A 24548-nucleotide genomic window follows, 5' to 3' on the forward strand; every position below is an offset into this window, starting at 1 on the left:
AGTATTGTTTTTGCTATTCTGGGTCTTTTATTATTCCATATGAATTTCATGATTCTTTTATCTATTTCTACAAGAAATGCTGTTGGGATTTTGATTGGCATTGCATTGAACTTATAGAGAACTTTTGGTAATATCGCCATTTTGATGATGTTAGTTCTGCCTATCCATGAGCAGGGTATATTTTTCCATCCTCTAAGGTCTTCTTCTATATCTTTCTTTAGGGTTCTGTAATTTTCATTGTATAAATCTTTCACCTCTTTTGTTAGGTTGATTCCCAAGTATTTTATTTTTTGGGGGGATATTGTGAATGGAGTAGTTGTCCTCATTTCCATTTCAGAGGGTTTGTCACTGATATACAGGAATGCCTTTGATTTATGCATGTTGATCTTATATCCTGCCACTTTGCTGAATTCATTTATTAGCTCTAATAGCTTCTTTGTGGACCCTTTTGGGTCTGCTAGGTATAGAATCATATCATCTGCAAATAGTGATAATTTAAGTTCTTCTTTTCCTATTTTTATGCCTTTAATTTCTTTCGTCTGTCTAATTGCTCTGGCCAGTGTTTCGAGGACTATGTTGAACAAAAGTGGTGAGAGAGGGCATCCCTGTCTTGTACCAGATCTTAGAGGGAATGCCTTCAATTTTTCTCCATTCAGAATGATGCTGGCCTGTGGCTTATCATAGATTGCTTTTACAATGTTGAGGTAATGTTGAGGTAAAAACAGGCAGACAATATTTAAACAAACATAGCTCTGTTTCAATAAAACTTTATGTATAGAGTACAAATACAAGCAAACAATGTATTTGTACTTGCCACCTACAAAACAAGGAGCAGACCAGCAGACTGTAGCTTGCTGACCTTTAAAAACAGGGAGCTTATTCTCATCTGAGAATCTGCTTCTTCAAAAGCCTGCTCTAGTCATTGCTCCCACTCTTTTCCTTAGAAATACTGTAGCACTTAGAGATTGTTGGTGGGTTTATTTCCCTACTCAAGCTTAGGCCAATTCTAAGCTGCAAACCTAGAAAAACAATACCTCTCTGTCCAGTGTTGCTTTAATACTTAAACTTTTTCTGATAGTAGCTCACCTACTGAATCTGAATGGGGACCGGGGGGAGAGTAAAAAGAGAAAAGCTAAATGGTTGAGCATCAGGATTCAAGAATTAAAGTCTGTAAGAAAATAAATAATACCCTTTCTGTGACCAGAATCAAGTATCTGGGCTGCCCCTCACTGGGTACTAATATTGGAGAGATGAGTGTTGGCAAAAAGAAATCAGTTTTATTCAAGGCCAGCCCTGAGGAAAGCAGAAGGCCTAGGTCCTCAAGGTTGTGTGTTTCTTGGTTTTGGGCACCAGGGGGTTTTGAGGGAGGGAAGGAAGCAGTGAGGCTGCAGTCTGGACAGTCCTCTTCAATGAGGGAGTTGGTTAACATCTAGGTAGAGCTTCTCTTTAGCCAAAGGATTAGGGACAGGTAGAAGGGCAAAAGGGAAGAGGAAGCCCCTCCACATTTCCTCCTAGTCTTCATGGTGCGAATAGTAGGGATTTGTTTTGAAATAAATAAGTTAATAATAACCTCCCCCAGAGGAGCCAGTACCCACGTTAAAGCACCCTGCATTCAATGGGTTCTTGATTAAACCTCCCCTTCGCCAGATCAAGGCTGGAAGCTGGGGCCCAGCTGGCTTCAGTGATGGTCATAGTCTGTGTTTGCCTCCTGGACAGGTTACCTGGCTTTGGTGATTGCAGCCTGTGTGCTGAATTTTCAGAGAGCGCTTCCTCTTTTTGGGATCACCGTGGCTGTCATCTTCTTCGTTGTCTGGGATCACTTGATGGCCAAATATGAACATCGAATTGATGAGATCATATCCCCAGGCAGAATGCTGCTGAACAGCCACTGGTACTGGCTGAAGTGGTAAATGCAATTGCTTCTCTTATTGCAATTGAGAGAGATATTATTCTTTTCCAACACAGTTCCAAAAATTTGTTCTAAAATTGCTTCCTCATTTATGGGATATTGAAGCTAGAAACAAGCCTTGGGAGCAATCCATTATGATGCCTTCATTTTACAAATAGGAAATCAAGGCCTAGATGAGGTGATAACTCATTTGAAATGTGTTCAAGCATCCCTACAATCAGTAGCCTTAATTTCAAGTCATACTGAATGATAAAATGTGGCCCAAAAAACCTTAATTTAATAACCTTCCAAGTACTGCATTAGAGAGACCTACATTTCAAAAAGTAGTTAAAAGTATAAGATAGCACAGGTTTTAGTCATTGCACCAATGGCATTAGGTCTTCCTAGCACTTTTCAATAGCATGGCCTCAGGGTCAATTAGTAAGATCTGTCCTGGCACCAGTCAGGGAACAGCAACATGAAATCTAATCTCAGTACCTGTTTAAAGACTTTATTCATAAATACAAAATGACGAATATAGGTTTTTGTTTGTTTTGTTTTGTTTGCAGTATTGGGAATCAAACCCAGGGTCTTGTACATAATAGGCTGGTACTCTTCCACTGAGCTACACCCCTGGTCAACACCATTTTCTTATGCAAGTTATTTTTGGGGGTGGCGGATGTTTGTTTCCTTGTTTGCTTTTGTGGCACTAGAGATGGAACCCAGGGCTTTGTACACACTGAGCTATGGCCCCAGCCCCACAAGTTATACATATTCCTAATACAACTTATTTATCTTATTTACTGGGGATTGAACCCAGGGGATGCTCTGGTGCTCTACCACAGAGTTCCATCCACAGCTCATTTGATTTTTTAATATTTTGACAATAGCTCACCTACTGAATCTACCAGAGTAGATTGCCAAGTAGTTGCCAAGGCTTAGTGATCAAACTTGTGATCCTTCTGCCTCAGCCTTTGAGTCACTGGGATTATAGGCATGCACTACTACATCCAGAAATTTTTTGCTACTGTATGATAAGCATAAACCTATCTTTTTAAATCTATTTCTGGTTAATTTAGGTCAACTGGTATCTCTCTATTTACATTTACTTATTACACTTCCAATAATTTTTCAATTAGGCTTTCATTTTCTCTAATGTCTTTCATTGGCTTTTGCTACCTAAAAATTGGGGTTTTAAAAATTGCCTTGATATCAAGGACAACTAGCTTCTGACTTTTTGTCTAACCAACATATTAAAATCATGACCTACAGATTGCAACCCAAATACAACAATTTTTTCATCCATAATTCTTTCCATTTTATTCAATGGGAACTATCTATCCCATATTTTGTATTAAATGCCAAAACCTCATGACCCTTTTGCCCATTCTTAGTTAATAATCCAATGGTTACAGAAGTATTTTTTTAATATTTATTTTTTAGTTGTAGTTGGACACAATACTTTTTTTTTTAATTTACTTATTTTTACATGGTTCTGAGGATTGAACCCAGGGCCTTGCACATGCCAGGCGAGCACTCTACCGCTAAGCCACAATCCCAACCCCAGAAGTATTTTTAATATGAAGCTGTCCCAGCCCATACAATAATGAAAATTAGGAACGCAGCCAAGATTCTATCTTACCATCCCACATTTGGCTTGTGTTTCTCTTTTCTCCTTATTTCCTGCTTCTCAAACAACCTCAAATCTAGGGATCAAGGCCAGGACAGTTCCAACTCAGGGAGGTGGCTTCCTGCTCTGGGCAGGAGACCCTCCTCCTTGGAGGAAGGGCCTTATGAATTGCCAAAGCCCACTCTCCTCTAGGACCCACTTCCTTCAGTGACCACTAGAGGCTTTTCCTTCCACTTTTCTTTATAGGATCTCCTCTCCTTCCAGGTGGCCCTACTGGGTTGTTCCCAGGACCTCTCTCTCCATAGAGACCCCCCAAGGATTCTAACAAGAAACTTCATACATCCTTGGCCTAATAAATCAGGATTGTGCAGTCCCAACATAGCAAACAGCCTTTCTGGTTCTGCCATCAAAGCAATGAATCAGCCTTGTCATGCCCATTAGACTCCCCAGGGAGTCAGAACCCAGCCTAACATCCAATTTAGCTCTGTAGAGGCCCCCCAGCTACAGAGGACACCTTTCAAATTCTCCATTAAAGGGACAAAGCTAACATCTTACCCATCCCCAAAGACAAGGTAGAGAGAATCCAGATAGCTATTTTAAAGAAATAGCCAGACCTTCCTCTTCAAATGTCCTTTCTTCTCTCTGATCCCTTTGTGTATCTGTGAGCTGGTAAAGGGCCTGAGTTGCAGAATGAGGGGGGCACATTGTTTAATTTTGGGGCTATTTGCCATTTTAGCTACAACCAAAAAGAGTCTGTTACAATATGTGAAAGTGAAAGTGCAGCTTCCTGGTGCCAAGGTATGTTACTTTTATCTGCATTTTTAAATATGTTAGTTTAAGCCTCAAGTTAGCACAACAAATGATCCCAACGCCTCCCTTTTGTTTTCTTAGGGTGATTTGGAGCTTATTGATCCTAGGAATTATCTTCTGGCTGATCTTCGACACCGCCAAATTGGGCCAACAGCAGCTGATGTCCTTTGGTGGACTCATAATGTACATTATCCTGTTGTTTATATTTTCCAAGTACCCAACCAGAGTAAGTATGAAATTGGTTGGACTTTTTGTTTTGTTTTGTTTTGTTTTCCCTCCCCAGGTGAAAAATATGATCAAAATAATGATCATAAAAGTATTTAACTATTCAGTATTTTTCTTAATTTTCTGTAATTTAAGTGGTTAAATTGCCCTTCTTCTGGAACTTTCAAAGTACTGTCTATTACTATCTCAATCCATTCTCAGTAATTTCCAGTTACACAACCAGTGGGACATTCTCTCCTTGTCAAATCCTATTTCTACTCATGTACACCCTGCCTCTATCCAACATACATACAGAGAAAATCACATTCATTTTGATCTCAGTTTTCCAAGACTACAAATTACTTAATAGTTTGCACTTGATCCTGCACTTAATCAAAGTTCCATTTGCAATTCAGGCTTTTCTACTCCAAAAAAAAATTGTCCTTATACAGTTTTTCCCTCAGTTCAATCCAATCCTCATCCTTGTCTGTCAGCCTATAACTCATGAAATGGGCAAGAATTCTGAGACCTAGAAGCTCTCACATATGAATCATGATGGCAAGCCCTGGAAGAATTTTCTGACTGAAAGATTGACCCGAGGAAAAAGCATTAATCTGAGGCCAAGTTCACCTGATATGATCCAAATCACTTGCCCTGTTTGGGCAAGCATCTCCACTGACTGGGCCTTTGCTCCCATAGGTCTTTTCAGACCTCATTTCCCCACCAAAAAAATGAAAACAGATGATTGTCCATTTCTGCTGCACATCCTGCATCTACATTACAGGTCATTGGTTCCTTTTATAGAGAAACAAGAGCCCCTCAATAGGGTAGAATTTCATTTAATTCACTTATAAAATTGTCAGATCAACAAGCCTCAGACACACTGAGAAATCATGTTTTGCCTCTCCATTTTCCAGGCAGGAGAAGTAATTATATTTGTCTAATACTTACAGTAAGACTAGAACAGCCAGGTCCTTCTTCCTTTAATGACACTTCTTAGACTACTCTTTGTGTCTAAGTTACTTATCAGAACTTAGTGGTTATTCACCAGCATTAAAGACTTGAAACCCAGATTTAAGGATAGGAAATGCAATCTTAAGCTTTTGAAGCTATGGTTCTATCAAAAAACCCTCTGCTCCTGGCTCCTTAGGCCTCCCGAAGAAGAAATCAGTGATTCTTTTGATGTTTATGCTAAAGTCAGCATTAACTTTCTAATAAGATAATATCTCTGTCATTCTGCATAGGTTTACTGGAGACCTGTCTTTTGGGGAATTGGGTTACAATTTCTTCTTGGACTGTTCATTCTAAGGACTAATTCTGGATATATTGCTTTCAATTGGTTGGGCACACAAGTTCAGGTAAGTGTTTCAAAAGAATACTTTACATTTAAGATGCCTTTAACATTTGGATGTAATCCTTGAGGCATCTCAGAAATAGGTTTATAAGTCTGTAATATTTGACCCAGATTTTAATTCCATAGTGTGAATCAGACAAATACCTGTTTGTGTGGAATACATTAATCTGTCTAGTTAATTATGATTACTGCTGTCCTTACCTATATTATCTACTGCATCCATCCCCTATCCCTGTTCCCCCATCACCTTGCCCATAGGGATGTTACCCTTATAAGCTGGTTTCTAAACAGAGAAATGAGCTTCCTTTGCATCCAGTGGTAACAAGTGGCACCTGTGTACTATCTCTGGCTTGCTAGAGCAATTTACCACACTCAGCTTGTTCTTTAGCAACCTAGAGTCAGACTAAATGTCAGACATGACAGAAAATCTTTATGCAGACATAATTCAAAAATACAGCTCTATGCCATTCATGGACATGGTTCTCATCCTCTGCAGAGCCTAGTGCTACGATGGCTTGTAACGACCATTTCAGTGGTTTTAATGATCTCTTTTTCTTTCTCAAATCAGATTTTTCTGGATTACACTGATGCTGGTGCTAGATTTGTCTTTGGTGAAAAATACACAGACCACTTCTTTGCATTTAAGGTAAATCTAAACTTTTTCCATGTACTTCCTGTCTTGTCAGTAGCTTCGCAATCTTTGTAGATGTTCAGATAAAACCTAAGACCAAACACCAGGTATATAATTTCTGGGCTTGTTTTAGGTATGCAACACATCACCAGCCTTTTGCATTTGCAGTGTTATCTGAAGTCAGAGGATTGCACACATTTCACCAGGTTACTTCTGTATAGCATTAAGGGAAATATCTAGGGGAAGTCACAAATATTCAAATGTTGGGAGTTGGGGGGTGGTCTTGGCTGAGGTATTTGTGAAGAATCCTATGGGGTAATAGTATCTTGAACTTCAGATTCAGGAGAAAGAACTTTATGCACTCGGCAATGAATGGGCATATGGCCCCCAATGGCTTCCAGGTAACAGCTCTGCACTCTGCACTCCTCAGTCCCAGGCAGTTTGGGACAGCTGCTCAAGCACATTAACCCGTGTTCTTCCAGAGCCATCCCCAGGCTACACCTTTTTCATCTTCCTTTCTGTACAACCTTTGCTGAAGCAATCTTGAAGGATGAGCCTTCTGCTAATCAACAGAGAGGCAACCTGGCCTCTGCCTAGGCACAGTCCGTTCCCCACAGTCAATTCCCTCTTGGGGTTCCCACAAGCATCAGAAAATTCACCCTCTTCTGGCAAGTCACTGCAAATACTGAGTCACAAAGTTATATTTGGGCTTTTCTTCAGCTTTCTTTCTTGTGGTGTTAATGTTCATACATTTTCTCTCTTAGAGATTCCAAATTTTCCTCTAAATTACTCCATTCAGTTAGGCAAATTTTTATGCTGGATCTTTTTTTTTTGGTACCCAGGATTGAACTCAGGGGCACTTAACCACTTAACCACTGAGATACATCTCCAGCCCTTTTCATTTTTGTTTTGAAATAGGGTCTCACTAGTTGCTTAAGGCCTTAATAAGTTGTTGAGGCTGGCTTTGAACTTGCCATCTTCTTGCCTCAGCCTCCTGAGTAGCTGGGATTACAGGTGTATGCCACTGCACCCCACACTGAATTTTTTAAATATATATATATATATATATATATATATATTTGGTGGTGCTGGGGATTGAACCCAGGGCCTTGTGCATGCGAGGCAAGCACTCTACCAACTGAGCTATATCCCCAGCCCTACTTCTAATTTTTTATTGACACATAATAATTGTCCATATTCATGGGGTGTGACATTTTAATACATGTATAAATGTACAATGATCAGATCAAGGTCTGAATCTTTTCTAAAGCTGCTGATGTGATGCTCTGGTGTTGAGATAACTAAGCCTTATCTGAGAAGGGTCAAGCATTTGTAGAGTGAGATAGAAAGATGCTTATATCATGAAATGAATTGAGAATTGGAAAAAGAATAAAACCACAGGAAGGAGTAACTTGCTATGCAGACAATAAGGGTGCTTCAGACCTTGTCTGTTCCTCTCTTGCCCCAGGGCAATGGCCTTTCTGCTTTCCTGCCAACTCAGAATCTCTGGATGAGCCCCTTTAACTCCTTCAGGCTTTCAGGAAAGTTCTGCCTACCCATTAAAACTAATAAGAGGCTCATAGTGAGCTTTGAGTACTGGCACAAAATGTCTTTTAGTATATATTATTAATAGATTTTTTCTAAATTAGATCTTGTACAAATTGTCCTTGGTCATCTGTGTCTCTGGTAGCAGATCATCTGGCCATTTAGCTGGGGGAACAGTGGGGAATTGTTGAGGTGGAGTGGGGCTGAGTAGAGACCTGGCCCACAGCTGTGTGTGGTCTATGTAGGTGGAAACTGCTCCCTGTACAAACACAGGCTGCAGGTTCCAAAAGAGCAACAGAGAAATAGGATCTAGCCAGTTACATCCTTCTTTAACACAGGACTAACCTGGTCTTCAAAATGTCATCACTTTAGTGATTCAAAAATCTAGAGGTAAAATAATTTCTATTTCTAAAGCTAAAAGAATTAATGCATACTCCATGGGAGGCACTCTGTGTAAGTATCAACCATAAATTGTCTGAACCACACAGCTGCTACAAATAAGGATCTGAAGTGCCTCACGATTCATCTTGACCCAGGTTACTCTGCTAATTAGTGATGAAGCTCATGTCTTTTTAATATCAGGACAATGAGAATATTTGCCAGTGGCCTTCAGTTTGTGGCTCTAGTTATCAAATCCCCCCCCCCAAGTAGTATTTTTTCTCTAAGAAAACCTCATCATAGAAGGGGGTAGGTCGGAGCTGAGGTTGTGGCTCAGTGGTAGAGTGCTCATCTGGCGTGCATGAGGCACTGGGTTTGATCCTCAGCCCCACATAAAAATAAAATAAAGATATTGTGTCCACCTAAAACTAAAAATAAAATAAAATAAGAAGGGGAGAGGTCACATTTTCTATGAAATATACATGTTGAGCCTTCTTTCATCTGTTACAACAATATCTGAAACTGGATAATTATTATGAAGAATTAAGGTTTATTTAGAGTACAAATTTAAGGTGGGTCAGTCTAATCCCAACATGCTGGCATTTATAAGGACCTTCTTGGTCTTCATAACATGGCAGAAGGCATCAGATGGTGAGCCAGAGCAAGTGAACTCTCTCAGATCTCTTTTCTCTTCTAATAAAGCCACTACTGCCACTATGGGGGCCCCACCTTCATGCCCTCATCTAATCCTAATTATTTCCCAAAAACCCCACCTCCAAGTGCCATTAACATATGAATCTGGGTATTAAGTTTCCAACATCTGAACTTTCAGGGGACATAGTCAAATCAATTTGACACTCAAGCCTATCTAGAAGAAATTAGAAAAGAGACTCAGAGAGGGAAGCTGCATGGTAAAAAGGGTTGTCAGTTCAAGAGGCATTTCCAGCATTGTTATGGTGTCTCTGATGGAGAGAGGAGGCAGAGAGGAGACCTAATATTAAATCTGCAATATTATTGGGGTCACCACTGACCCATAACTAACTCTGTTCCCCCATCCCCAGGTCCTGCCAATTGTGGTTTTCTTCAGCACTGTGACGTCCATGTTCTACTACATGGGATTGATGCAGTGGATCATCAGAAAGGTACTGGGATTGGGACATACAAGGTGACAGGTGAAGAGTTGATTATTTCAGGTACAAAGTCTTAAATGCCTTTTATCCAGGCATTTCCAAAGTGCCTTTCTCTTCCTACAAATATTCACCTCCATTACCAAAGTTATTACATTGAAACGCCAAATCCTGCATGTGCCCATACTGGGAATTTTATCTCAGGGTCTTCTAATAGGGCTTTGATTTACAACCCACTGGATAACTCCATGAAACCATAGCAGTTACGTCTTTAACCAAGCAATTGAGGTCAAATACCTGCCACAGGGAAGTGGTGTTGAACCCTCCTACACTAGGCCTCATACATACTGACAACTTGTCTTTAGAAAGTTACCAAAGTAGGTACGCCTCGTCTTAGAGTTGCTAGAGAAATTAAAGCAAGAAAGCGAAGTGTTTTTCACTCTGGGGGTGGGGGAGTTTTATAAGCACACTTTTTTTGTTTTAAGTAAGAGTTAATCTCATTCTTGCTGCTCCAGCAATTGAGTTGTACTCTCATGTCAGATCAGAAAACTATCTATTTGTAAGCTAGTTTGGATGCACATGGAAGCAGACCAGTGCACACAGGGCTTGAGGGACAACCACAGCCTTCTTTTGATTCCTGTAAATAAATCAAAATATACAACCAGAAAGAGAAAAGATAGGAGAAAGAGAGAAAGAAAGAATAAGAATACCAGCAGAGTTTGCAATCACAGTGAGCTCCAGTACTGATAATATCCTGATTATTGGTTTATATATTCAGAATTACTGCACTCACATTTAGAATCCAAATTTTTAAAATTCTGGTAATAATATTATTTGATGATAATATGTTTCTGCTTAGAATCTTTGGAAAATGCACAGGAATAACTGCTTTTTTAAAAGGAGAAAAAAAGGGATAGGGATGCAGCTCAATGGTAGAAGCCCTGCTTAGCATCACAAGGCCATGAGTTCAATCACCAGAACCAAAATAAAGCAATTTTTAAAAATAAGAAGAAAGTATATAGTGCTTTTGTGAAATAATCTCACAGAGAAAGAGAGAGAAAGCCTTAAAAACAAATACAAATATGTTAAAAAATGATCATAAACATCTTTATTGTATCATAAATGCATGTAGATAATGTTATATATAACTGTCAATGAAATTATACATCATTTTACATCTTGCTTTTCAACCACTATTCAATGTAGCCATTTTCCCATGCTAATAAATAATATCTGAAAGTAAATGTTTTTTAAAAAAGAATTACCATACTCATACAGGTAAGTGGAAAGAAAGGAAATAGAATTCAACAAGAAGTCTGCATCCTGAGATAGATATCATGGTCACTGGTTTAAAGGTTTATTAGTCACCTTTCCATTACTATGATAAATATCTGAGATAATCAACTTCTATAGAAGAGAAGTTTATTTAGGCTCACAGTTTGGGAGGTTTTGGTCCATGATTGATTTGCCTTGCTGCGTTGGGGCAGGGAATGCTTGCTCACCTGGTGACCAGAATGTGAAAAGGGAAAGGAATTGACTGAGATTCCACAATGTCTCCCAATGGCAGTGACCTAAGATCTCCCGCCAGGCATGGCCTTTTAAAGTTTTCACCACCAGTTGATAGTGATACAGTCTGGAGACTAAGCCTTTAACACATGGGGCTCTGGGGGACATCTCAGATTCAAATTATCACAGTAGGATCCATAAACCACTTTCACTTGAATTAATCAGAAAAAGCCAAACTTCAACTACATCTCACTATTTAATAGTTGACAAAACCACTTTATTACTTTTATAAAATGTATCTGTAGAAATTATTTGTCTAATGTTCAAAAGTCTATATAATGACTCAGACTTACCACCCTTACAGGAGGATTTGATCAGCCTGCTCTATGGGCTAGATCACCAACCATCACCAACCAGTCCATGATTATTGAAGGCCTCGATATTTTACTCCAGTTCAAAAACGTTACCCCACTCTGAAGTTTATTATATAGACATAGTTCATCACTGACTTTGTCCCTTTCTTCCTTTTAGATCGGATGGATAATGCTTGTTACTATGGGCTCATCTCCTATTGAGTCTGTAGTTGCTGCTGGCAATATATTTGTTGGACATGTAAGTTGCAATACCAAGAAAGCAAGCAATACAAGACATCTGCTAAATGGATAGTCTCTTTCTGAAACACACAATAGGAAAATACCATGGTATTGTCATTTCTTTTAGTGTGGAGAAAAAGATGTAAATAAGGAACCCTTAATTTTGGCAATGTCCAGATTCCAGAAAGAGAGAAAGAAAGGTGCCTCCCAAGTGTTTAGATACACTGGTGTGGAATTGGGTTCCTGTAAGTTGTGAAGAAAAGTCGAGATATTTTATTAAAGCATAGGGCTTCTCATATACAAATTCTCTCTACAGTCTTTTCTGAGTTCATTGAATTGTTGAGGTTTCTGGTTGACTCTTCAGAAACAAGCAGCTCATCTCCTCAAATGGATTCCACTGTCTTAAAGCTGTAAACATGTAAGAGACAGCCTTGTATTCTACACTGCAATGCCCGTGGCAGTAAAGAAAACCAACAAAGGCCTTTTGCCAACAACCATGCAGCTGTATAAATAATTCTCATTCTCAACTTGTCCAAACTGGCCAACATTCTGTCTTTGCTGAGCATGAGTATAAAATGCCTTTATGTTTTTTTTCTTCTCATTAAAGATATACTTTTGGGCTACAAATTTCACTTCCTTGATTCATCACAGGGATAAATGCTCTTTTGCCTGAAATCCATTTAAGCAAAGAAATATGATGCCAAGGATGTCCCTCAAAATAGCAGTATTCCTAAGAGATGGAAAAGTGAGGAATGGTAATAAGCTACTCATCACTCAGGATATATAGCTTCAGGGAAAATGGAATAATGCACCAACGAAGCCAAGGGTGAATATTGGCCAGAACCACTGCCCAGAAAAATGGAGTCACCCAGTGAAACACAGCTCCAAATGCCAGGCTTCCTACTGCTCCAATTCCTCCAGGAAGACTGAGCCTTCTTGGTAAGCCCAGCTCACCAGCCTGGAGCTCTTTAATGGATATAGATGAAACATATTTCCTTCCCCTATAAGTTGAAATTAGAATAATTACAGTCATAAAATCTCTCAGGACTAATTAGGGCACCATCTTGAGTTGATTGCTACTACCTGCAGGATAAGAAGGCTCACATATTTGGACTCATATTTAGTCTATAAACTGAGGCTCAATGCATTCAGTCTTATATAACAATTAGAAATAATGAGGAGAAAATTGTAAAATTGCACCCATGCTCCTGTAGTACTTAATTTGATACTTAATATGCTGAAAACACAGCTATTATTGATGGAGAGCCTTACAGGGCAGGCAGGCTGCCCTCCTTAATGAGATTTGAGTCTTTATAACTACACTCTGTCCAGTGCCTTTCTACCCATCAGAGAGGGATCCTCTGAGTTTCAATTACAAAAATGCCTAAGGGTATCTTCTTTGTAATTGCTGGTATTTTTTTAATACACCTGTCTCTTATTTTCCTGAAGTCTTTAGAAACAAGTCAAGACTGTCTAGATCAAGCTAAATGGTGAAAAGTCACAGCCCACAAGAAATCCCCAGTCCACGAGCCAGACCACTAGGCAGTTACCTGGCCAGCCCTTAATCCTCATAGAATCCAGACTAGGCTAGATGGAGGCACCCTATAACTAGCTTCAAAAATGTCAGGGTTTACCCATGACCATATATGACAATGACCTAGAGCTCAGATGACCCAGACATTCTCAAACTTGAACAAGTCTCATAATTACTTGGAAGACTTATAAAAACACAAATTGCTGGCCCTACCCCCAGAGTTTCTGATTCCATAAGTCAAAGAATTTGAATTTCTAACAATTCCCAAGTGATGCTGATGGAGTTGGTTCAAGGCTGACTCTTAGAAATTTAGGTAATGAAATGTTGTGCTGATTACACTCCTCCTCTAAGATTTTAAAGGTCACATTTAATCCAATTATCCTTCTCTTTCTTCAGACAGACTCTCCACTGCTGGTCCGACCATATTTACCATATATCACCAGGTCAGAACTCCATGCCATCATGACTGCTGGCTTCGCTACAATTGCTGGAAGTGTCTTGGGTGCATACATTTCTTTTGGAGTAAGACTGTTTTGGAATTAACTTATGCAAATTTCAACCTCTTCTTTCTTTGCTATTGTTATTTATTTGTTTTTTCCTTCCTTTTTTCTTTTCTTTTTTCTTTCCCACTGCCAGTATAAAAGGAAGCCAAGAGAGTGCCTTTTTTGTAGTATGGCAAAAGTTGGTCAGTTTTTTTTGGCATTTGAATATAGTGACCCAAGGAGATTGGGGTATTCACTTTCATGTTCTTGCCTCCTAAATGTGAATTATTTCCAACCACAGCAGTAGAAATCATATGATGAGGTTACTTTGACTGGAAGTTTAAATCTGTTTTTTAAAAAAATTAAAAACTATTACTACTACTAGTAAAGATTTTAACAGGGGTCAGCAAACTATGGACCACTGGCCAAATCCAGAGCATAACTTATTTTTATAAATAAAGTTTTATTAGAAACCAGGTACTCCTATTTATTTGTCTTTGGCATAGTTGTGGCCTGCAAAACCACAATTATCTACTCTATGACCTTTTCAAAACAGATTTTTGGAACCTTGACCTACAGCAGTTGTTCTCAAACCTTACTGCACATTAGAATCACCTATAAATTTTCAAAGACCCTAATTCCCAGGCCCATAGCCCTGGCTAACTAAACAAAATTTGTTGGAGTGAGGCCTAGCCATCAGTATTTTTAAAACTTCTCAGATTTCAACTGAAAGCCACGTTTGAGCTGGTGGCCTATGGTGTAGGTCTGGAGAATGCTATGATAGCCAATATATATACTCTGTGCATAGGCTGATAAGCCACACATTGACATAGACCTTGGCAGAGAAACCTAATCGTATAGGCAATACTCTGTGATTCGGGTGACTAGGATCTCTTGCAAGACAAGTGAGTTTCATTCCAGATACTTCATTCAAGCTGGGAACAGCCAACTAGTAGAAAGAAGGAAGAAGAAAAAAGTGAAGGATCTATTGGAGATAAGCAGTATGAATGGATCCCTAGATTATTCACTCTGCCCCTATTGTGGGAATGCTGCCTTTATTCCCTAAAGACCTAATAAGAGCATGCTACAGGGACACTGCTACATCGATGTTCATAGCAGCTCAATTCACGATAGCAAGACTGTGGAATCAGCCTAGATGCCCTTCAATAGATGAATGGATAAAAAAAAATGTGGCATTTATACACTATGAAGTATTACTCTGCATTAAAAAATGACAAAATCATAGAATTTGGAGGGAAATGGATGGCATTAGAGCAGATTATGCTAAGTGAAGCTAGTCAATCTTTAAAAAACAAATACCAAATGACTCCTTTGATATAAGGGGAGGAAACAAGGACAGGGTAGGGACGAAGAGCTTGAGAAGAAGATTTACATTAAACAGGGATGAGAGGTGGGAGGGAAAGGGAGTGAGAAGGGAAATAGCATGGAAATGGAAGGCGATCCTCAGGGTTATACAAAATGACATATAAGAGGAAAGGAGGGGTAAGACAAGAGAATACAAATGGAAGAAATGATTTACAGTAGAAGGGGTAGAGAGAGAAAAGGGGAGGGGAGGGGAGGGGAGGGAGGATAGTAGAGAATAGAACAGATAGCAGAATACATCAGACACTAGAAAGGCAATATGTCAATCAATGGAAGGGTAACTGATGTGATTCAGCAATCTGTATACAGGGTAAAAGTGGGAGTTCATAACCCACTTGAATCAAACCGTGTAATATGATGTATTAAGAACTATGTAATGTTTTGAAAGACCAATAATAATTAAAAAAAAAGAACATAAAAAAAATGGGCTAAGTCAGCTCTCCCATTCCTTGGTATTTATCTTAAAGAACTGAAATCAGCATATTATACTGATATATGCATACAATGTTTATGGCAGTACAATTCACAATAGCCAAGTTATAGAACCATCCTGGGTACCCATCAACAGATGATATATATATATCACTCACAATGGAGTTCTACTCAGCCATAAAGAAAAATGAAATTGTGTAATTTGCTGGTAAATGTATGAAACTGGAGAATATCATGATAAGTGAAATAAGTCAGACTCAGAAAGTCAAGGATTGAATGTTTTCTTTCATATGTAGAAGATACAGAGAAAAATAAATCAATAAATAAGGCTCTCATGAAAATGAAGAGAGACCAATGGAATAGAGGGCAAGGGAAGGAAAGGGCAAGGGAAGGTCACTAGAGAATGATGTCAAATTATGTCATGTCCATCTACCAATATACCACAATGAAACCCACTTGATGTATGATTATAGTGCACTAATTTAAAAATAATAACAATAGAAGGAAGATCTGTAGAGAAGATGGAGGGGATGGGGGAGGAAGAGGATCAGGGGGAGGAAGAAATGGATGGAAAGGAGAGGTCTTGGAGAATGAGACTGATCATCATGTTATGTGCATGTGCCAACATATCACAATGAATCCCACTTATATGTAAAAATTTAATGCACAGAAAACTATTAAAAATGAAACTCCATCTTAAACTTGAAAATAATGGGATAGGTGTTATAGGAATGCAGAGGGAGACACTGGATATGGGATTCTGAAAAAGTAGGGAAGAGAATCCAGAAACAATGTCAAGTATGTGGAGTGGGAAGGAGAAAGAGTAAACTTGTCATGAGGAAAACAGAAATAATTTCCAGAATCAAAGGGACTCTGGATAAAAGCATATTGTGTAAAGACACAAAGGATTCCAGGAGAGCAAAAGGAAGGTGGACAGGGGGAATATCATTCCTTTACATAGATTAGGAATCCTGTCTCCATGCCAGTCCACCCCAGATAACCCATCTAAATTGATGATGAAATGAAATATAGGCTATAGGGACTATATGGGCATTTAAAAAGACAACATAGAGGCTGAGGAGTCTTCTTTGAGAGTTCTTAAAATTCATGATTACTTATCTTCTGAAATGATCAGATTTGGGCTTTTCCTCCAAGAATGTGGCTAATTAACTTGAATCTCTTCTCTGTCCCTCTGACTCTCAGGGTGATGCCATGGCTTGGCTCATTGACAAAAGTTGATCTTCCAAACCTCCAAAGAAGCATTGGTTTCTGGCATAGAATTGACTCCTGTTCCATCTCTTCCCTATAAGGCTTTTGAATCATTTTTCTGAATATAAGAGTAAAGCTCAGCTTGTTTGCTTGCTTTCTTCTGAAATTGCAGGTTTCATCCACCCACTTATTAACAGCTTCAGTTATGTCAGCACCTGCATCATTGGCTGTTGCTAAACTCTTTTGGCCTGAAACAGAAAAACCTAAAATAACCCTCAAGAATGCCATGAAAGTGGAAAATGGGTAAGTGGGACATGTTACCTAATCAATGACTGCATTAGTCGGGTTCTCATTTGCTATGATCAAAATACCTGACAAGAACAACTTAGGAGAGGAAAAGTTTATTTTGGCTCACAGTTTCAGAAGATTCAGTCCATGGTCAGCTGACTCCAAGGCAGAAACATCATGGCGGAAGGGCATAGTGGAAGAAAGCTGTTCAGCTCATGACAGTGGGGAAAATAGAGAAGAGAGGAATGGCCCAGGGTTAGATAAGTCCTTATGGGGCACACCCCCAGTGACCTATTTCTTCCAACTAGGTCCCACCTTCCTATGGTCCATTCAGCTATTGATGGTGCAATCCAGCAAACACCTTATTGTATTAGGAATTGTGCTTCCAACTCATGAGCCTTTGGGGACATTCCAGATTCAAACCATAACAATGACTACACAAGTTGGAGCATGAAAGTCCAAATTCAAAACAGCAAAAATTTGATAGAGAGAAAGCACAGAATGGATTATGATATTAAAGTAGATTTAATTTCCTGTGATTAGACTTTACCAAAAAACATCTTTCTCAACACTTCAGGAAAACCTTTCTGAATACCTGAATTCCAATACATTTCTTTAACTGTTCATCATAAATATATTTTATTGTAAATGCAGCATAGTGTTCATTGAGCTTTGGTTTAACGGTGTTAGAAAGCCATAGGATGAGCATTTCGGGAGTTGCTTTATATAACAAGACAGTTCATCTTCTTTTTTCCGGTGAAAAAGAAATAAAAAGGGGTAGGAAAAACTATAAGATTTTAAATGTTCAAAAGTATTTCATTAAATAATAATTCATAGACCATGATGTGTCTTAGAGTCATCCCTTATTTGTAGGGAAATCAAGTCATAATCATGAGTGGAAAAGCAAAGTTGCTGAAGAATACATTAAAGGTTAAGCATTCCTAATCAAAAATTCTAAAATCCAAAATCTAAAACTTTTGACACTACAAGTGAAAAAGTCCATACCATTGAACTTTGTCTCATGCACAAAATTGTTTAAAATATAACATAAAAACTTTAAGTCCATGTGTATAAGGTATATGTGAAACATAAATTAATTTTTTATTTAGACTTGAATCCCCAAGGTATCTCATTATGTATATGCAAATATTCCAAAATCCAAAACACATCTGGTCCCAAACATTTTGGATGAGAGACATTCAACCTGTCGAATGATTTCACTTATGAAGTTAGCAAGCATGCATATTTGTAGGATATAACATTAAGGGATAAAGCCTGTGGGAAAATTGTAAAGAAAGGGGATGATAAACAGAATTGAGGGAGGCGGGTACCTCTGAGATTAGAAGAGTAGGGAGGGGTTAACATTACACACTGGGGAATTCATAGGCATACCAAAGTACTTGACAAGAGCAACTTAGAGAAGGAAAGCATTATTTTGGGTTCTTGGTTTCAGACATTTAGTCCATGGTCAGCAGACTCTATTGTTCTGGACCCAAGATGAGGCAGAACATCATGGCAGAAGGGCTGGTGGGGGAAAAACATTCAGCTCATGGCATCCAGGAAACAGAGACACTAGTGAGGACCTATTTTCCCCAAGGGTATGCCTCCAGCATCCTACTTCCTCCAGATACTACCAACCCACCTACAGTGACCACCCAGTAGTCCATTCAACTTATTAATCCATCAAATGGATTAAGCCACTGATGAGGTTACAACTCTCATAATATAATCACTTCACCTCTGAACATTCCAGCATTAACCACATGAGCTTTTCAGGGGACATCTTGTAGCCAAACCATAACAAAAGATGATGGGACATTCCATTTCTTAAATGAGGTGAAAGCTATACAGGCCTTCTAAAATTATTACTCTTTATACCATGAATATTTTATAAATATTGTCTGGTAGCTACTTTCAATTAATAATTCTAACCTCTACTTTTAAATAATTTTCCAATTTTTATTATAAATGCCCCAAATTTAAAAAGCAATATTGAGGCTGGAGGTGTACCTCAATGATTGCACAAGTATTTAGCATGTGTGAGGCCCTGAGTTCAATCTCCAGCATCATGAAAAAAAATATTAAAAAGGATAATGGTTAGATGCAATATGCTCACCACCTATATTCAACATCATGATTTCATGGGATTCAGATGAGTATTTTGACCAAGATAGAGATCTAAATGTTTGCCTCTCACTTAAATGAGGTCTGATTCTGCCATTTCTGCATCTGTGGTAACTCTGGAATTGCTATCTTTTTATAAAGTGATTCAAGGAATCTCCTAGAAGCTGCAACACAGGGAGCATCCGCATCTATCCCTCTGCTGGCAAGCATCGCTGTGAATCTGATTGCCTTCTTGGCCCTGCTGTCTTTTATGAATTCAGGCCTGTCCTGGTTTGGAAACATGTTTGACTACCCACAGCTGAGTTTCGAGGTATAATTCCATCTTGCTTCTGCTTTCTGTTTTGTTTCTATCCTTGTTTAAGTTTGTGTACAGCCTTCCCTAACTACCCGGGGTGTACTCTCACAAACTGCAGAAGCTCCTCAGCGGGCTTCCCCCATCTTCCCAACCCCACCCTCTCCTACCACCCTCCTTCCTCCATACAGTCATTTGCTCCTGACTCCATCCCCAAGATTCCAGGTTGCTTCAAAGCACCCAATTCCAGCCGTGACTCCTGTCTTAGTCTGCTTTTTGATACAATAACAAATGCCTGTCTGGGTAATTTATAAAGAAAAGAATATATTTTATCTCACGGTCTGAAGGCTAGCAATTCCAGGTCAAGTGGCTGCATCTGACCAACTTCAAGTGAGGGCTATTGTTTGTACCCTGTATAGTAGAAACATAGAAAGGGCAAATGGGCACGTGCAGAGAGGGAGAGGGGAGACAAAGGAGCTCACCCACTTTATAACAACATACTCTCTTGAGAACTACTACATACCAGAAAAAACTAATCCAGTCTCTCTTTGGAAAGATATTAATTCATCTGATGGGCTCCACCATCTCTCAGCAGCATTACACTGAGGACCAAACCTCAACAGGAGTTTTAGTAAGGATGAACCCATATTTAAACCATAGCAACTCCTGATAGATAATGATGGGAAACAGAATGTGAGGGGATATCTTGTGTCTAAAAGAGTTAGAGGATTAAGGAACAATCTTGTTGAGAGAATGAGGCAAAAGAACTAGAAGCAAATGCCTGTTCTAACCAAATATATTCTGGTTTTTGCAGCTAATATGCTCCTACATCTTCATGCCCTTTTCCTTCATGATGGGAGTGGACTGGCAAGACAGCTTTATGGTTGGCAGACTCATAGGTTATAAGACATTCTTCAATGAATTTGTGGCTTATGAGCAACTCTCACAATTGATCAACTTGAGGAAACAGGGTGGACCTAAATTTGTGAATGGCACTCAGCAATATATGTCAGTGAGTAAATTGTCTGATTTTCCCGTGTACTTCTTTACCTAAATTCATTTGTCATCTAGTGACTTGTGCCTTTGTGCATCAGACACTATGCCAGGCACTTGAGTTATACCAGAGAACAAAACAAATCAAAAATCCTTAATCTTGTTGAGTTCATAATGTACATGGCACTTCATTATTTTCAACTATATTGAATTAATCATGTGTGCACGTGTGTGTGTGTGTGTGTGTGTGTGTGTGTGTGTAAGGGGAACAGAGGAGAGAGAAACACTCATCCATATCAGTCATAATTTACTTTTGAAGACTGTAGACACAAACCTATAGACACATGAGCAGAGATTGAAACTAATCAGTCAAAAGTATTTATTGAATGCCTTCTATGTGTAATATGTTCCATACCAAGACCAAGTACCGAACAAGTCACTGCTCTGTTAGTTTTGCATCTTTGTGGAAAAATACCTGAGATGATTAACTTCTAAGGAGGAAAGTGTTATATTGGCTTATGATTTCAGAGGTTTCAATCCATAGTCTATGGTCTCATTGCTTTTGGGCCTATAATATATCATGACAAAAGTATATAGCTTTGGAGATCTGTTCACCTCATGGGAGCCAAGAAGAAAAAAGAGAGGAAGAGATGGGAGTTGTGTCCCAATTTCTCCTTCAAAGACATGCCTCCAATGACCTAGATTTCTTCCACAAAACCCCACCTATTAAAGGCTCTACCATCTCCCAATGGCACCATCAACTGGGGACCAAAACTTTTAACATATGGAACTTTTGGGGTCATTCATGATTCAAAGTATAACAGGTCCTACCCTCATGGAGCCCATAGTCTAATGATCACAAAGCCCTCTTCCTTCCAGGGGAAGGAATTTTATGAGCTCTGAGAAACTGCCTAAATGCAAAATGGTGCCTGGCCACCATCAAGAGATGGTAAGATGCATTACTACCATCCAGGGGGATGACAGGGAAGAAAAAACTCAGGTCTATGATCTGAAAACCTTGATTTAAATGCCTCATAATCATGTCAACTTCAGAGCAACAGCCTACAAAGAGATGCTCATGTCTGCCTGGACTTTGGTGGGATGAGGAATTTGGATGAGGCTGTATTTGCAGCTGAATCTCCAACTTCTTACCCCCCAAACAATGGAATTGTCATAGTGGAAACTAAACTATTTGTATTACAGGAAATAGTGAATATTTTTGACCACCACCATTTCTATAACCTACTTGAAGTTAATGTCCCAGGTTCATATTGGGTTTTAAAAGGCAAAGGAGGGAAAGCAGGCTGCCCAAGTATTGAGACTGTTCACCCCCAACACCAACACCACCCCTTCCAGCTGCCCAAAGACCAGACATACTAATTGAATTGTGTCCCACATGTTACACAAGTTAGCAACAGCCTACTCCAGGACCACTGATTACACTTCACAATCAGGGGCATTTTGACCCACACATCTGATAGGACAGGGGCTTTGTTTCTCACATGTTCTTTCTTCAATGAACCTCACAGTGAAACGTGACCATCTACCCTCATTGTTTGGATGCCACCTACACCAATGGTTTTCCTGCCAAAAGTAAACAATAAGCTAAATTAAGTGAAATGTTTCCTATCCCCAACTGTCAGTTGCCAGCAGAAAATACTTTTGCTAATGAGAAAAGTGAGCTGCCAGTTCTGGCAATGCTAAGCAGCTTTGTGAAAAGGCTGTTAAGAAAATGGAGACAGAACTGTAGCACTGATTTGGGTTTGGGGGTGAGCCCAGACGAAGGTAGGCACACAGAGCACATAGGGAGATGTGAGCTCAGTGGCCTCTGTCATTCATTGCTGTCATGATGGGAGCAGCATCTTGTTACTCCAGATGTCTGATTATAAATCAGCAATGGTGAGAAGAGCCCCAGCAATTTTTGCTTACCAACCAACAAGGGGTGAAGTATGTTCCGACAACATTTTAGAAAATATGACGTGTGACTGAAGCATGCTATGTTCAAATCCCCAGTGATATCCATTGAATCACCCCCACTGCCAACCTCCATCTAAGGTAAGAAGTCAACATATGGATGTGGCACCCACACACAGAGAAGGAGACATTTATTGCTCCATCATTTTCTCTTTCCTAAAGATAATACTTTGCATGTTTGTTTACATCTTGGTATATAACATCATTTAGAATTTAAAATCTCCAAAAAGTTGTAGAGGTTAAAGGCAAACTCCCTACCACCCAGTTCTTCTCCCTTGAGCATAATGTGCTCACTGTTCTTAACCTTGCTTTTTGTGCTCAGTAGCATATCTTGGAAAACTTTCTATATCAGTGCCTGTGACAGTATTCTATTGCATAGACACTGTAATTCATTTAACCAGGCCCTTGCTGATGAACACTTAGCGATTTGCTATTAGAAGTAGTGCCATGGTGGCTGTCCTTGTATGTGTAGCATCGTTGCTTGCTCTCAAGGACAGCTGTAGCATGAATTTTGTAGTGCAGTACATCCTTTTCCATTATGTAATCTTTCACGTTTGTGGACAAAGGCCAAATCGAATCATCCCAACCTCCCTTTCCTCTTCTTATAAAACGATACTTGACCACATCTGTGTATCCCTTTGTCCCACAATCCCCAGACAGGGAAAAGAAGAGTCATAAGTCCTTCATGCCATCTCCCTCCTCACAGTCTCTTAATAAGCATGGCTCTTTTGAAGCCAATTGAACTAAATGAAAAGCACTAGAAAGAGCAGGGAACCAGGATGAGCTTTTCCAGGAACAGTAGACTGTGCAAATACTCAATATTATTTTTCCTCCCTGCTGTTTGCACACTGTTTGAAAATAACAAAGAAGTTCTCAGAAACTATGAGAGAGAAGAGGGGCCTTCAGGTCAACAAAAACTTACCATAAGCACTTCAATCTTAAGCGTGAGCTTTTAAAAATCCAGTTGGCACAAGAAAAAAATAAAGTATTACTAGTGAATGTAGCATGTTTGATTTGTTCTTTGAGCCAAATCATAGATTTTTAGGATATTGGAAAAAAATTATTGTCCCAATGATGTAGGTACCTTTCTTCCTTCTCCTGCTTCCAAATGGGCATCCAAACATGTCCGTGGTATGACCAGAACTGAGAAAGAAAGGGAAGCACACACTGTGGCCACACTAGACGCAAGCCCCTGTGATATTTGAGAATTTCTCTTTTACTAATATTATTTCTTAATTTTCCTTTAGGCCCTTTGTAGTCAACAACCCCGTGAAGACCTCGTCCCAGGCAACCAATGATCTTTCTTTCACTGTCGATTACTTTTGGCTTTCAATAAGCATTCAGCATTCATGTTGTTGTATATATTACTTCCATTTTCTTTTTCTTGCAGAGCAGCATTTTATTTTATAGATATTCATACTGTGTCCATTTTCCTACTGAAGGACATTTGAGTTGTTTTAAGTGTGGGGCTATTCAGAGTAAAGCTGTTATAAATATTCATGTACAGTATTTGGGGGGGTCATGTGTTTTTATAATTCTCTTAGGAAAATTGCTGGTTCAAACAGGCAGCATGTATTAACTTGATGAGAATCTGCCATAAAACAGCATGGCTGTGTCCTTTTGCGTTCCTACCAGCAATACACGAGTTTCCATTGCATTGTAATTTTGCCATACTTCGTGTTGTCAGTCTTTTTAAACTTTAGCCATTTTAGTAAATGTATAGTGGTATCTCATTGTTTTTCATTTGCATTTCCCTGGTGGCTAATGATGTTGAGCACCTTTTCATGAGCTTCTTGTTCATTTGCATCTTTTGTGAAGTATCCAAATCTCTCCACCCATTTTTCTTTGGGTATTTGTCTTCTTATCGAGTAATAGCAGTTCTTTATATATTTTGAATAAGTTCTTTGTCAAATAAATGTAATGTGAACATTTTCTGGGACCAATTTTGTATCTCCACAAACTAGTACTACACCTGACACACTGTAGCAGGTGGCCAGGTCCTATGGAATATTGGAAATTATCAATGAGCAGGAAGTACCATTTTTAGAAACCAAGGTCACCAATTCAAAGTCCATTGTAGAGCATTTCTTGAATCTACACAGCCCTCTTCACCCTCTCTCAAAATTCAAGGGGAGGGCTAGGGATGTGGCTCAAGTGGTAGTGTGCTCGCC

General features: G+C 39.2%; 1 protein-coding gene and 1 non-coding gene across 5 annotated transcripts in view; one reads left to right on the forward strand and one right to left on the reverse strand.

The window, feature by feature from the left end:
* The window catches only part of LOC113199507 (solute carrier family 28 member 3-like), a 121786-nt gene that overhangs the window by 92003 nt on the left and 5235 nt on the right, over positions 1-24548 (forward strand). For all 4 annotated transcript variants that reach the window (XM_077796994.1, XM_077796996.1, XM_077796995.1 and 1 more), the window contains 10 exons: positions 1717-1906; positions 4410-4554; positions 5777-5890; positions 6455-6532; positions 9502-9582; positions 11605-11685; positions 13597-13722; positions 16879-17009; positions 19260-19428; positions 20225-20422. In XM_077796994.1, the coding sequence (XP_077653120.1) occupies positions 1717-1906; positions 4410-4554; positions 5777-5890; positions 6455-6532; positions 9502-9582; positions 11605-11685; positions 13597-13722; positions 16879-17009; positions 19260-19428; positions 20225-20422 (1313 nt within the window). The remainder of the gene's footprint in view (positions 1-1716; positions 1907-4409; positions 4555-5776; positions 5891-6454; positions 6533-9501; positions 9583-11604; positions 11686-13596; positions 13723-16878; positions 17010-19259; positions 19429-20224; positions 20423-24548) is intronic.
* Positions 7598-7670, reverse strand: Trnaa-cgc (transfer RNA alanine (anticodon CGC)). Its single transcript has one exon. It is a non-coding gene; the product is annotated as a tRNA-Ala (tRNA).

The sequence above is a fragment of the Urocitellus parryii genome, chromosome 4 (assembly GCF_045843805.1).
Source record: "Urocitellus parryii isolate mUroPar1 chromosome 4, mUroPar1.hap1, whole genome shotgun sequence".
Classification (NCBI taxonomy): Eukaryota; Metazoa; Chordata; class Mammalia; order Rodentia; family Sciuridae; genus Urocitellus; species Urocitellus parryii.